Genomic DNA, 15,024 nt, shown 5'->3' with positions numbered 1-15,024 from the left:
TCACTCTCGTTCCGGAACTTCCACGTTGAAATACGGAACTGATATACATTAGACAACAAGCCTAACGTTGCCATAGTTGGAAACTCCAGTGATATGGGGGAGCTCACTGTTATTCTTCATCTGAACCCTACGCTCAAAAGTCAGAAAGTCGGCCCGCGAGAACATTGAAAAGCCTCCGCGAGAATACAAATGACTTCACGGTTATAGAAAAGAAATTATATACGCGAAGTTATGCACATGCTCACATACGCGCCATAAAAAAGCCCACTCGACTAAACAAGTTAACATAAAAACACTTGTGCTCTTCGCGATAATACCAATCTGGTCACGCAAGCAAACATGCAGTCACGATCACTCGCGCACGCCTACGCCCTAAATCACACATCTTTAAAACGCTTCGGTGATCAAGCCCACATGGTAGCACCAACCAATTTATAAACCCGGTTTTAAGTGCAATTATACCAACGTCCGTTTCAACGTGAACAATAATCGGTAACGTCCGGAAGCCCCCATCTGGTGGTTACACAGTTAAAGGGTGTCCCACATCAAATTGCATCACGGAAAAAAAGCTGTAGAAAATAACCGTTTGGGTATTTTCTCTTGAAAATTTGGGTAAAAATAGTTTCGAGTGTATTGTTTACACCGCATTTTTATCGCTGTCAGTTCTTCATCCGAAACGCACCGTCGCGAATCCTCAAGTCTCTCATCGAGACATCGGAAAACAACTCCCAAACTCTGAGCATCAAAATTTTGTTCAAAGAGCCAAGGGCCGGGAAGGACTGCATACGTACAAAGTGCAGAAGGCTCCAAATTGTGACGATCGACAAAATACGGTTGGAAAGCCATGTGCTCGGAAACTTTACACCCAGATGTTGATGAAGTCTCATTGTCCCATGATGAATGATGGACTTCCGGCAGATTCCGAGGTTACTATTCTTCACCGCCCAGCACAAGTTTAAGGTTCCGGAGGAAGTAAGTAAGCAGAACATGACGTGGCAAGCGATCTGCTTATGTGGCAAACGGAGAACGCCGCTCGTGACTACCGGCACTGTAAACGGGGAGATCTACCTCAAAGAGTGTCTACAGAAGCGTCTGCTTCCTCTGTTGACGCAACACGAGGGCCTTACGATCTTCTGGCCGGAAGTAAGTGATCCTGGAGAGGGATCTTCTCGATCCAAGCGAATAATTGTAAAATCGTGAAATTTGACTACTATTTCTGAAGTCAGGCATGTGTCGTATTACGTTACATTTCAAATAATTAAAACGTCAATGCAATTTTTTTCAGGATGACTTTTCTGTAATTCCACTGTAAATCAATGATACTCACGGTACCCCTCCAGAGATCAACGCCAGCATACTTATTACAAACACTCCATTCGAGTATCTACTTCATTGAGGTCAACAAACGACGACGACGAGCTCGTTACATCTAGCGATGCGTGGTACACAAACTTCATTCCGGCCTCAGAAACCTTTCCGATGCGGACTAAGCAATATCGTGATGACATTCCCTCACTATTCCCCCCAACAGGTTCGGCAGGAATCGGGGCTGACAAAAGCAAATGAATGATAACGACTCCACTGCCCGATTCACACTCGCTTTACACTGGAACATGAACGGCCTTCGGGTTTGCTTAGGGAATCTACGGCCGCTAATTGCTCAACTTCGATCAATCTACGTTTGGCTCTCCAAGGATCCCACATTCTAGACGGGACTAATCCCTAACTGAGACTAGGGAACCGGTATCCTTGAGAGGTTGGAAGCTGAGATAAAAACTCAGACCATTATTGGTCTCGTAATCCGGACTTAAATATCAACTACTTGATATGGAGCATATGGTCGTGCCACTAACCTAGTCAGATGTACCGTGGGTCCGCCTACATCCCCGCACGAGTGCACAATATCGGTTAGAAACTGCAATACATGCTGAAGTACCTAAAAACTCCCTTCTTGGCGATGACGGACTCCAACGCCCATGATCCGATGTGGGGTTCTGGCAGCAGCGAATAACGGGTCAACGATGTTCCACCTATATCTGAAACCAATACTTTTCGGCTCTTGGCATATCCGTCCGTTCCGAGGATTTCGCTGGTTGGTCCATTTTCGCGGCCCTCGGTAATAGTTACCAATTCCCAATTCAGAAAACGTACAACCACGCCTACGACGAGGCAGTCTCAGACTCTCTCGCATCAGACCGTGGCTACACACCCGATAAACTGATGACCAAACTCGCCGAGGCCGTTTAAGGCAGCATTCCTCAAGTGACAGCTACACTTCGAGATACACATTCACAAAAGAACAAAGGTCCACAGAGTTGCAGATCATGTAACCTGGCCATGAATGCCATTAAAGCTTCAAAGGTAAAGAGCTGAAAAGCGAATATTACCCAATCTTTCCACCTTCGAGCTTAGAAGGAGAGTTAACTCTCTTAACGGTAAAACGGGGAAAGTTGGCTTTTCCCTCGTAATCTACAGAACTACAAGAGCTGATTCTCTTGAAATTACTGAAGAAATCGGCTAACAATTCAACTCGCTATCCTTAGACGCTTCCTTACCTCCAATCTTCTGAGCATGCTGCAGAAAAATCAAAAGAACGCCTATATCCTTTCCAACGGACTCCTAACGAGAGTTCAACAGACCATTCGTCGGGGTAGAATTAACGGCGTCCCTCGCTACTGTCCACGGAAAATCCGCGGACTGGCTGATGGCGGCTATCCTTGACTACAGTATGCTCCACCAGAAGCTGGAAGAGTGCCGTTGGCCTGTTTGAACCGCATCTGGAATGGCTAATCCAACCCATCCTCTTTGAAAATATCCCTTGTGATCCTGGAACAAAAGAAGAGCGAAATTCTCCGTAGGCCAAAAACTTCCGGCCTATTACTCATCTTTCCTGCTTAGGGATAACTACGGAACGGATGATCAACAAACGGCTTATGACCTATCTCGAAGAAAACTCCCATCTTCACCAGCGCCAACTCATCTCTCGCAAGAGTGAAGGAACTGGAGCCCATCTCGGACCCCCGGAGAAATCGTTGGGCCAGCCATACCGACATAGATCACCAAATTCTACAACAAAGTACGCCGCGAGGTGGTCCTCCGGCAACTTGTTAGCTGTGGAGTCACTGGAAACCTTGGCAATTACATCAAGAACTACCTAAAGAACCATATCTTCCGAGTAGCAGTTTACTGTCCGGAACGTATGTGGATGAAAACGATGTTCCATAGGTATCCGTCCGTGCCGTTGTTTTTTCCTCGTCAGCATGAACTCCCTCTTTGCATCCCTGTCCCTGTCGACGACAGCACAACTGTCGTAATAGGGAGGATTGACCGGTCGAGTGAGGATAAAGCTCCAAACCGCAGTAAACGCTGTCGGAAGATGAGCCGAATCAGCGGGGCTCAACATAGCCCCCGCCGAGTACACAATATCTCACTGTTGCAATTCCCATTTCCTAGCCATTAATAGACCGTTCAAACTCGTAGACGCGCTTATTCCTTTCCGTCGAGAGCAGAAAATCCTCAATATCACGCTGGACCGTCGTCTCACTGTCGTAACTCATTTCCGAGCAATCAAACTAGACTGCGAAGCAGAAAGCGCCTTATTCGATCTATTAGTGTTCGGCTTCCATCTGGAAGATGAGCATCGTCCTGCACGTCAGCGGTTCATCAACAGCAAAATCTTCTAGGATATTGAAATAACCAGTCATAACTCGGACGGACTTATAAGGATCCTCTTTTTCTTATAATATGGAACGCTAGCTTCTGACCTACTGCCGAGGACTCCAGCCGAAGCAGTCTGTTCAGCCAGGATCATCCTATTTCCACCATTGACATCATACTCAGACACGCTCTGGAGTTATTCGAAAGAACTTCTGGTAGCAATTGTGCCCTCCTGAAAACAGCTCGAAACATATTTCAAGAATACACCGGCACGGATCTCCCAGAACTAGCTAGCCACCACGGAACACAAGATCGACTCTGGTACACGAGAAACCCGAATACCAACACCAACCTGTACAGGTCGCCACGGCTAGACCCTCCTAGAACTAAGGATCCAGTGATGGCGATGTCCAGTATTTTTCATACTGACGCTTCTAAGCTAGAATAACGGGTCGGAGTGGAGGTCTGCGAAACAGCAGCTGGGCTAGCCTTCCGCCTCCCTACAAGCTGATTTGTTTCCTTGGTAGAAGCTGCTGTCATCAGTCTTGCAAAGAAACCAGAAGGAATTCCGACCATCATTCTGCCTGACTCTCTGTCGGTCATATCCGTCGAAGAAACAGGAACGCCACGCTACTCTTTTTTTATTTATTTATTAACAGATTAAGGCCGAAGTGGCCTGTGCCGTATACAAAAGATTCCTCCATTCCACTCGGCCCATGGCCGCGCGTCGCCAGCAACGCAGTCTGCGAAGGGTCCGCAAATCGTCTTCCACCTGGTCGATCCATCGTGCTCGCCGTGCGCCACGTCTTCTTGTACCGGTCGGATTGCAATTGAGAACCGTTTTCACCGGGCTATTGTCCGACATTCTGGCTACGTGCCCGGCCCACCGTAGTCGTCCGATTTTCGCGGTATGACAGATGGGCGGCTCCCCCAGCAGCTGATGCAACTCATGGTTCATTCGCCGTCTTCCATCTGCACTCCACCGTAGATGGTACGCAGCACTTTCCGTTCGAAGACACCAAGTGCGCGTTGGTCCTCCACGAGCATGGTCCAGGTCTCGTGCCCGTAGAGAACTACCGGTCTAATCAGCGTCTTGTAGATGGTCAACTTCGTACGACGGCGAACTCTGTTCGACCGAAGTGTCTTGCGGAGGCCAAAGTAAGCACGATTTCCCGCCACGATGCGTCTACGAATCTCTCTGCTGGTATCATTGTCGGCGGTCACCAGTGAGCCCAAGTACACGAACTCTTCAACCACCTCGATTTCGTCGCCACCGATGCAAACTCGAAGCGGGCGGTTCTCATTCTCTTCTCGTGAACCTCTTCCTATCATGTACTTTGTCTTCGACGTGTTGATGGCAAGTCCGACGCGCTTGGCTTCTCTTTTCAGTCTGATGTAGGCTTCCTCCATCTTCTCAAAGTTTCGTGCAATAATATCAACGTCATCGGCGAAGCCAAGTAGCTGAACGGACTTTGTGAAAATCATACCACTCGTGTTGATCCCTGCTCTTCTTATTACACCTTCCAGCGCGATGTTGAATAACAGACACGAGAGACCATCACCTTGCCGTAACCCTCTGCGTGATTCGAAGGGACTCGAGAGCGTCCCTGAGACACGTACTACGCACATCACCCGATCCATCGTCGCCTTCACTAATCGCGTCAGTTTGTCCGGGAATCCGTACTCGTGCATAATCTGCCATAGCTGATCTCGATCGATAGTGTCGTATGCGGCTTTGAAGTCGATGAACAAATGATGTGTGGGCACATTGTACTCGCGGCATTTCTGCAGTACTTGACGAAGAGCGAACACCTGGTCCGTGGTAGATCATTCGCTCATGAAATCCGCCTGGTACTGCCCCACGAACTCTCTTGCAATTGGTGATAGTCGACGGCATAGTATTTGGGAGAGTACCTTGTAGGCGGCGTTCAGCAGGGTGATTGCTCGGTAATTACAGCAATCCAGCTTGTCGCCCTTTTTGTAGATAGGACACACGACACCTTCCATCCACTCGTCCGGTAAAATATCCTCCTCCCAAAACTTGGTAATCACCCAGTGCAGCGCTTTAGCCAGTGGCTCGCCACCGTGTTTTAGTAGCTCGCTTGGTATTTGGTCAACCCCAGCGGCTTTATTATTTTTGAGTCGGCTAATCTCCTCCTGGATTTCTTGGAGATCCGGAGCCGGTAGTGTAATGTCTTCCGCGCGTGCTCCCAGGTGCGTTACCGTGCCATCCTCGTCGTCTGCTGCATCGCCGTTCAGGTATTCTTCGTAGTGCTGCCGCCACCTCTGGATTACCTCACACTGGTCCGTGAGAAGATTCCCGTTTGTATCTCTGCACATGTCGGCCTGTGGTACGTGGCCCCTGCGCGAGCGGTTCAACTTCTCGTAGAATTTCCGTGTGTCTTTAGCGCGGTACAGCTGCTCCATCGCTTCGCGATCTCGGTCTTCCTGCTGGCGCTTTTTGGTCCGGAAAACCGAGTTCTGCCTGTTCCGTGCCTGTTTTTATCGCGCCTCGTTCGCCCTCGTGCGGTGTTGCAGCATTCTCGCCCATGCTGCATTCTTCTCTTCGACTAACTGCTCGCATTCGCCGTCGTACCAGTCGCTTCTTCGGTCCGGGCCCACCGTACCTAGTGCAGTGGCTGCGGTGCTACCTATGGCGGATCGGATATCTCTCCAGCCATCTTCAAGGGCAACTGCGCCTAGCTGCTCTTCCGTTGGTAGTGCCACTTCCAACTGCTGCGCGTATTCTTGAGCCACTCTGCCATCTTGTAGCCTCTCGATGTTTAGCCGCGGCGTTCGGCTTCGACGAGAGCTATGCACTGTCGAAAGTTTTGAACGCAAGCATACTGCAACCAGGTGGTGGTCCGAATCTATATTTGCACTGCTATAAGTGCGGACGTTTGTGATGTCCGAGAAGAATCTACCGTCGATTAGAACGTGGACGATTTGATTTTTTGTTACTTGGTCCGGTGATCTCCAGGTGACTTTGTGGATATCTTTGCGAGGGAAGAAGGTGCTTCGGATTACCATTCCACGGGAGGCTGCGAAGTTCATACATCGTTGGCCGTTGTCATTTGATACGGAATTCAGGCTGTTAGGCCCGATCACCGGTCTGTACATTGCTTCCCTTCCTACCTATGCGTTCATGTCGCCGATGACAATTTTCACGTCTCGCAGAGTGCAGACACTTCTCAGCATTTTATTTCAATTCTCTAATTGCTTGCATTTAATGCAGTTCATGACCAGCGGTGCAAAAAGGTGAATGTATCGAAGAGGATGTAATTTGGCAAAGTAGACTCAGCTAGTCACCCTATACGAATCTGAATGGGTTTAGGATTTTGTTCCTTTCTGTTGGACTGAACCAGAGTGCAATCGCTTGCAAACCGAAATCTTGAACGACTTAAGCAGGGCATCTTTGAAACAACCAACCCCGTGCTGCAGCAGATCCACACATGTTTAACTCGACTCGGTGACTACACCATTGGGCTCAACTTTGTGGGCGGGTACGTAGATACGGTTTTGGTTTGGTTACTATTTGCGTTTTCAAAAATAAACTGATGTGAGTGTTTCTAGTGCTAGATTAGATGCGATAGCATTTATTAGGGTAGTATCTCCAAAGGGACTTGCTTGACCTTCTTTGGCGTAACATAGACGACTTGGTCTGAGAATCCATTTTTACCAATTGATTTACTGTAAACCTCAATGTAATTGAAGATGCAAGATGGATTGTTAAGTTTATCATCGGCTTTTTATACGGATTAACGTAATAATATGAACGGGATTATGAGAAAATATTCAATCAGCGTGGTACGTGAATATGCCGAATTTTGTGATATAGTGCACGTGAAAATTTAGAGACAATGAACAAAGAAGCATGAAAGTGGAAATGGTTAGGGATACATTCTAAGATATTGAATTATTGACGTGTGCTAATAATTCAAGCAGCTCAGGCAATTATTTTGGTTAGAGCATTATAGTAAGTTTAGACAAAGCCAGAATATTCCACATTGTAAACATCCGTTCTCCCCCGTTCAACCATCGACTATTAAGTCTTTAAAAGAATCATTTTTCACAATATGATGCATCATGTGCGCACTTTACGCACCAAAACCGTTCTCACGACATGAAATGGAATGGCTGTTAATAGTTCTTCAAACAAATGACACTGTCACTAATCATGCGTAGCACAGACGCTTCCTAGCCGCTGTCCGCCACCGTGGCCACCAACTGACTTGAACCCTAACAGCGATTTTATTGAAATAAATGACTTTCGTGAGCTGTCAATCCGGCGCGCAAGATGATTTTTCCGCATATCAAAGTTAATAAACTTTGTTCCCACTCACGCTCGATGGAAGCACACCAGTCCTGTACAATGTATCTTCTCTTAGTAATTAGGGAAGTGAGGAAGTAAACACATCATCGTCGGTCGGGTCGTTTGGTGGAGAAAAAAACAATCCTCGCTGGCCGCTGGTGCATCAATCAGTGCCTTCCGAAATGGGACAAAAAGTGTGCTAGTCAGTAGTGTGAGAACTTCGCCGCGCAACTCGGCAGCGATTATGCTACTTCACTTCTAGTGAATTCTAACAACAAACAAAAACAACAAAGTACCCACAGCGCCAGGGCACAATTATGGCAAAAATTTAGCACCTGAGGCGTCACCGGCTCGTTTGCTCCGACACTTCCGTCAATCGTTAGAGCACGCAGTTGATCTATTTTTGGAGATCGAGGCCAGAGCAGCGAGGCATCCACATAGATCTAAGACAATGAACTAACTGCAACTTGGCCCTCCGGTACAGTATCTATTCGTATAAGATGTAGATTCCTCTCTGCTCATCAATATTTACAAGATCAAGAACGAACGTGCTCAAGCCTGGCCGGATCACACGAAGTCGTAGTGCTGGCGTCTGCCAGCTATATTATTATGCAACCGGCAACGATTGACGATTGCGACTTTTTCCAAATCCAAGTAAGCTCTCGGCATAGAACGCGCCACTCCACACACGTTTGGCTCGAGCTGAGGAACGTTTGTTCTTTTTTTGTGTTGTGTCGCTTATTATACTTATAGATATAGAGGTACTTGACTTAAACGAGAAACGTGCCCGACCTTAGCGGCAGCTAATTTGGATGCCTTGCTCTCATCGCAGATAAGTAGATAGGTAGGTAGGCAGGTAGGTGGCAGGCAGCTAGCTAATTGATTCTCCAGAGTAGCTGCCGCTGCTGCTGCAGTTATATCGATCGTGTCGTACATCAATCCCTCCCTTACTTTGTGGCAGCCCGAACCATATTAACTCTAATGTCAATGTTTTGGGTAATCAGGAAGTTCTCGTCAGATGTCGTCGTCCAATTTGGACCCGCAGGAATTTGCGTACATTTTTTTCCCACACGAACAAATGAACTCGAACGCCCCGCGCGGCTGGTTACTTCATAACGTCGTTACGATCCGGGGCGCGCGGAGCCGCCGGGGGATGGTTCTGGTTAGGACAGTGAAGGAAGCTAGCCGCTGCTGCTACAGAGCTGGCTGCCAGTTTCAATTAGGTGTAATTAATCGTTTAATTACTTTGTTTTCGAATGCGGCAGCTAAACTTGGTCATCTGCTTGCCGGCTGTGAAGCGCATCAGTGGTTTTTTCTCTCTTTCTATCTTTATTAGGTTAATTCTATCGAAGGGTGGGAGAAGAGAGGCCGCCGATTGTGGGGGAGTCGATGGGCATGCTCAAACACGGATAAAAGTGCGTGTAAACTATACGCTTGTCAGTAATCAGATGGTGGAAGATTTATTCTGTCGAGTTGGAATGAATTAATTTGTTCCGATCGGGGAGATCGGTTGATCGATTTGAATTAGTGATTGGAGAGATAGCCCGGTTTGGAGAGTGAATAGCTGCTGTCACAATGCAGCGCAGTAACGCTTGAAATGCTGCGTTGCGAAACATATTGACTACTGTCAAGGGGTTCGTGGAAATATTGCTTATTGCTATGTGATTTACGTAAACTTTTGGTATGGTACTATTTGATCGAGTGTAAATTTTCAAATATTTTTAAGGATTTGAAACAAGATCACGATAGGCATTTATATTCGAAGGGTTGCCTGTCTAAGCCAGCAAACTATAATCGAATATGTTGTAAACCATTGCTGATTGTTTTTGAATATGCCCAAAGTTGCTAACGTTACTGATGAGAATATCTTACTAGGCGAGTTTACTTACCCAGTATCCAATAGAAATCTTTCTGAAGTAGATTTCTATACTTGTTACTATGTTTTAATTGCCGCAAGGTTCTACTGTATCGATTTTGTTGGCTATTTTCGGCAAATTTGAGACTAAGAGAAACGAAAGCAATGAAATTGAAAGACGGATAGGTATTCTAGAGCGAATCAGTTATAAACTTAGAACGGAAAACTAGAACTAGGCAGGCTCATATGGGCATGATCGAAAGGAAATGTGAAGAATTTTTTGCCTTCTGCAGAGTAGGAGTTGGGCGTTTCACCCAAGTCTACCGCATGGTCTATGGTAGAACATAACTCATCATCATGTTTTACCGCCGACCCCGGCAAAAAATTCTTCACAAATCCTCGCCTAGAACGACCATGCGATCATTCTTCTCCCTTTCTATACTTAGACCCCGAGCACTCAGATCACCACACGGGAGCGGTAACGCTACTCGACAGCTACAGCTAGCCTCATTACTAAAAATTAATTCTATTGCTAATGAGAACAATTGCCAAATCTATTTATTTATTTCCTTATCTTCGGTATACACCGTACAGACGCATTTTAAAACTATATATTTCTTATTAATATCTTATATCTATGCTTGGAAACGTTAAAATCATACACTGAAGAAGCTTCGTTAAATCTGCGGCAACATCTTTCCAGTGGATTATTTTGTCCATATGAAGTACGGTGTCTAGGAATCCACAACAGAGTGGGGTTACGGAGAACACGAGGAGGCTCATACAAATTAACGCCCGAGAGAAGATCGGGACTGTCGATATTACCTGACAGCAAATCGAAAACAAAAACTCTTTGCAGGAAGATACGGCGAGTCGCCAGAGTCTGCAGACCGAGTAGCATACATCTATCGGCATAAGGAGGCAACACAACTGGATCATTCCATGGAAGTTTCCTGAGGGCGAATCGCACAAAACATCTTTGTATACGCTCTAGTCGGTCAATTTGAACGGCATGGTATGGTGCCCACACTTGCACAGCATACTCCAGAACACTTCTGATCAGGGCACAGTAGAGTGCTTTTAGTGCGTAGAAATCATCGAAGTCCGCCGTGTTCCGCTTTAAGAAGCCCACCATTCCGAAAGCCTTAGCAGTTCTCGCGGTGATATGGTCGGAAAAGCTCAACTTCCTATCGAAGAGCACTCCCAAGTCACGGATCGAGTCGACGCTTTCAATTGTTCTTCCTTTTAGGCTGTATTCATAACATCCTGGAGTAAGCAAGCGTCCGAAACTGATTATTTTGCATTTATTAACGTTGACTTCCATTCCGTTAAGCGTGCACCATTCTTGAATAGTACAGATATCTTCTTGAAGCACTAAGGCGTCAAGTGCAGAAGCGATAGTTCGGAAGATTTTAAGATCGTCCGCGTACAGCAATTTCCCAGACTTGATCCGACTACAGATATCGTTAATAAACAGAATAAAACTAAGCGGGCCCAGATGACTGCCTTGCGGAACACTTGTGGGTGTTCTGAATGTGCTTGAGCGCGTGTTTTTGATACTCACGAATGCCGAGCGATCGGAAAGATACGACTGCAACCAGTTAGTCAGCCAGGTGGGAAATCCCAAACGCTTTAATTTCAAGATTGCGATGTTGTGCGGCACTTTGTCGAAAGCTTTTGAGAAATCGACGTAAATTGCGTCCACCTGATGACGCTTCTCGACGGCGGGAAACAACTTAGAAGTGTAAGCTATCAGGTTAGAAGCTGTTGATCGTTTTGTGACAAACCCGTGTTGATACTCCGAGATAATGTGGGATGCAGCTGCATACGTGACGTTGTAGACCAGCTTTTCGAGAACTTTGGAGAGACAGTTTAATAATGAGATACCTCTGTAATTTTCGACGTTGTGAATATTTCCAGTCTTGTGAATGGGTACGATAGCAGCTTCTTTCCAGGCGATAGGAAAAATGCCTTCAGCGAGAGAGCGATTGAAAATGATACACACCGGAAGAGCCAGTACGTGGGCGCAGCTTTTTATAAATTGGGGCGAGAGATGATCGGGGCCAGGCCCTTTCGACGAATCAACAGCAGTCAGAACCTTCAAGACGTCAGCTCGGCTTACAGTGGGACGGAGGAGATTTATGTTGTACGATGGTAATGTTTCCAAATACTCTTCCGAAGGGACGGTATAGTCGCTTCTAAACACTCCGCGAAAGAAATCAGCAAACAAATTTACGGTATCAGCTGGAGATTGCGTTTCCAAGGAAAACGTCAGTGGGAGTACTACCAGATCGTTTTCTGCTGCTAACGAATTTCCAAAATGTTGCGGGGTGATCGCGAAGGCTATTTTGCACATGATTCAAATACTCACGAAAAGCGAAATTCCGGGCCGTTTCGTATTGCAGTTCTATCCGTCGAAGAGTAACTTTGTTTTCGTCTGATTTATGGCGGAAATAACGCTTGCGTTGTTTTCGCAGTGCATTACGCAAACGGCGAATCTCAGCGTTCCACCATGGAAATTTGAAATCCACCCTCCTGTTGACTCGTTTCAGTGGAACCTTTAGGCGGAGTATGTCATACACTTTGCCATAAAACAGCGCGACTGATTCGTCAAACTCATTACAACACATTAAGTCGGTCCAGTCGACAGTGGCAATCAGTGCGGAGATTTCGTCAAAGTTGCAACGGTTAAAGTCAAAATCAAGCTCGTCAATCGAATGAAATGAATCATCTCCAGTGTTGGTACGTGCATCTAGCCGCAGGACAAACGGTTTGTGGTGAGGATCGACTTTGAGAATAGCAGTCGGATGTTCAAGCAGCTCTACGATATCCGTGTTGTTTACGAATGCAAGATCGAGGATCCTCCCGTTCACATTCGTCAATGAGCAGATCTGGTTCAGACCGCCTGCAACCATAGACTCCGTTACAGCTATTTCTTGTTCCGAAGAGGCATTAATAGGTAGGTAACATTTTAGATCATTATCGAGCGACCACTGAAGGCGTGGAAGATTGTAGTCTCCAAAGACGAGAACAGTGTCGGTGCTGCCAGCATTGTCTAGGATTGTTTGAACGGCATTAGCGTGCGCGTGATACAAATCCGGATCACTATTTGGCCTGAGATAAACACAGCTAATATATACAGATTGATTCGGGAGGGCGATACGCACGGCGATTTGCTCCAGGCGTTCAATTCCAGATAAGCTTAGCTGCGAGCCTACGAGGTTGTTCTTTACCGCTATTAGGACGCCACCGCCTCGAGGCAGCTGACTGGTTGTTGAGTTGCGGTCGCAGCGATATATTACGTAGTTTGACGAGAGCTCAGCGTTTAATATGTCTTCGCGCAGCCAGGTTTCCGTAAGGACAATGACGTCGTAGTCACTAGAAGCGCTAGATGGAATTCTTGTGTTTTCGTTCTCATTCCTCGCACGTTCTGGTAGTAAACGGAAAGAAACTGCTCGGAATGTGCGGTAACTTCGTTTGGGAGGAGGGCGAAGAGCAGTGGAAGCAGTCATTGTTGCTGAGTCGGGCGCGTTCGGTTTCCAAAAAACCTTTCTGGAATCCGACTTCTCTTCAAACTCACGATAAGCAATGGCAACTGACCATGTAGACGCCGTCATAGCCTTTTCTTTGAGATCCGTGGGCATGCCAACTTTGTAGGAGACAAAATTCAGCGTTCTAGGATCTCTGCCACGAGAGACCAACTTGACGACAGTGATGTTCGAATTTCCGAGTTTATCCGCAGCTAGCTTGGTGACGCTTTCATCAGGGACATCGGGCGAAATTCCTGACAGGTACAACCAAAACTTTTTATCTTCACGATTCACAGCGATGGATGGTGTCAATGAACCGGCGGCATCAGTACCACGTAGCAGCTTAGAAGGATTGGAGCCTGTATCGTCGTTGTCTCTCTTTCTTTTAGCAGAATTAAAGGAAAATTGTCGCGGTCCAGGAATCGGCGTTTTTGGTACAGCGTCTATCAACGTTTTGAAGTTGGTCCGAATTTCTACCTTTAATTCCTCCAGTATGTCGTTGCGAATTGAATTTTTAAGCTCCTCGATCACCATTTGGTTTGCGAACTCAACGGACACTAATGCGTTTTGCGCAAAACGACGAAGAGCAAAAACCGCCACATTTTACAGCATTACGACCATCGGAAAATTTATCAGTATCTCACAAAATCCAGGCATCTTACGATATGCGGTAGTGTAAGGGTTACTAGTTGAAATGATCAGTAACACATGGCGCCACTTACACTCTACAAGATGATGACATGTATGTTTTTGGGTACGAAATTCACTTAGGTACAAGATCGAAGGAGCGCAAGAAAGTACTAACCAAAACAACTACGAATTACTTCTCACCTTTCTTGTTCTGGCACCTGGAGTTCAGGAAGACAACTGATGGATGTATATGTTCTTTCGGTTGGCAGAAATAAAACACAGCAGCGGCGATGTTTATTTCTGCTGGATGATGAATCAAATCTTTGTTTCGTCCGCGATCAGAATTCTGAAACATTTGCGGTGATGGCTCCATCTCCCCTTGTGAAACCAGTTACACATCATTCTCCATTGGTCGTCACGAAATCTTGTGAATATTATGATTACGTTGTTGCCAGAAACGAAGAAAGTTCACTACCAACAATTCGACACTCCTTGGCAAACCAACGCGATGCGACTCCTGAAATTCTATCAAGAGAGCTGCTCTACGGAGGTATGCCAAGTATCGCACAATATTTTTTCGAAAGTTGTCCTACTGGGTCTCGGAAGGACTTCGCGTCAGAATCACTCACTACCATTGCAGACGAGACGGGAAATGCCACCCATTAAAACACTGCTCAAAGCCAATTGAAGCGGGCTGTTGCGTACAGAAAGGACGTAGAAATGTTTCCGAATTTGTTAATCCAATTTTATTTGAATTGGAGGAGGATTACATAATTCCTGTATTAGCAATAAACAATCTGGAAGCAGCTCCAGATCGTTGCCTGGGGCCATTCTGACTCTGGTTGCCAAAGAAAATCCGGTAAACCATCTGCTGTTACGCGTCTAATCTGGCCCTCTCTCCCATTTTGTCCCGTCGTCTGCTATGTTAAGTTTGATAGGGACCCAACGCCACCCAGTAGCTTCCGTAGTTTTAAGGAGTTCGCCAACGCGGAATGCTACGAACTGTGTATAACGTCGATGGTCTGAATTGATCGAGTAGA

At 46.4% G+C, this 15,024-nt stretch overlaps 1 protein-coding gene across 1 annotated transcript; it reads right to left on the bottom strand.

Moving 5' to 3' along the window:
* Positions 1-4,114: 4,114 nt before the first annotated feature.
* LOC131676058 (uncharacterized) lies at positions 4,115-13,888 on the bottom strand. Its single transcript, XM_058955187.1, has 2 exons — positions 12,899-13,888; positions 4,115-4,914 (listed from the first exon to the last, which is right to left on the bottom strand). Exons 1-2 carry the CDS (start codon positions 13,886-13,888, stop codon positions 4,612-4,614), a joined length of 1,293 nt encoding a protein of 430 aa, XP_058811170.1. The 3' UTR covers positions 4,115-4,611.
* Between the last annotated feature and the right edge of the window lie 1,136 nt (positions 13,889-15,024).

This window comes from Topomyia yanbarensis, chromosome 1 (assembly GCF_030247195.1).
Source record: "Topomyia yanbarensis strain Yona2022 chromosome 1, ASM3024719v1, whole genome shotgun sequence".
Classification (NCBI taxonomy): domain Eukaryota; kingdom Metazoa; phylum Arthropoda; class Insecta; order Diptera; family Culicidae; genus Topomyia; species Topomyia yanbarensis.
This window is presented reverse-complemented; position numbering and strand designations above follow the sequence as displayed.

Coding starts and splice junctions, on each gene's coding strand:
- LOC131676058 (XM_058955187.1), bottom strand. CDS start 13,888: ATGGTGATCGAGGAGCTTAAAAATTCAATTCGCAACGACATACTGGAG. Junction 4,915..12,898: donor TGTATCACGCGCACGCTAAT/GCCGTTCAAACA, acceptor GACGAAATCGAG/GTGGTTGAAGAGTTCGTGTA.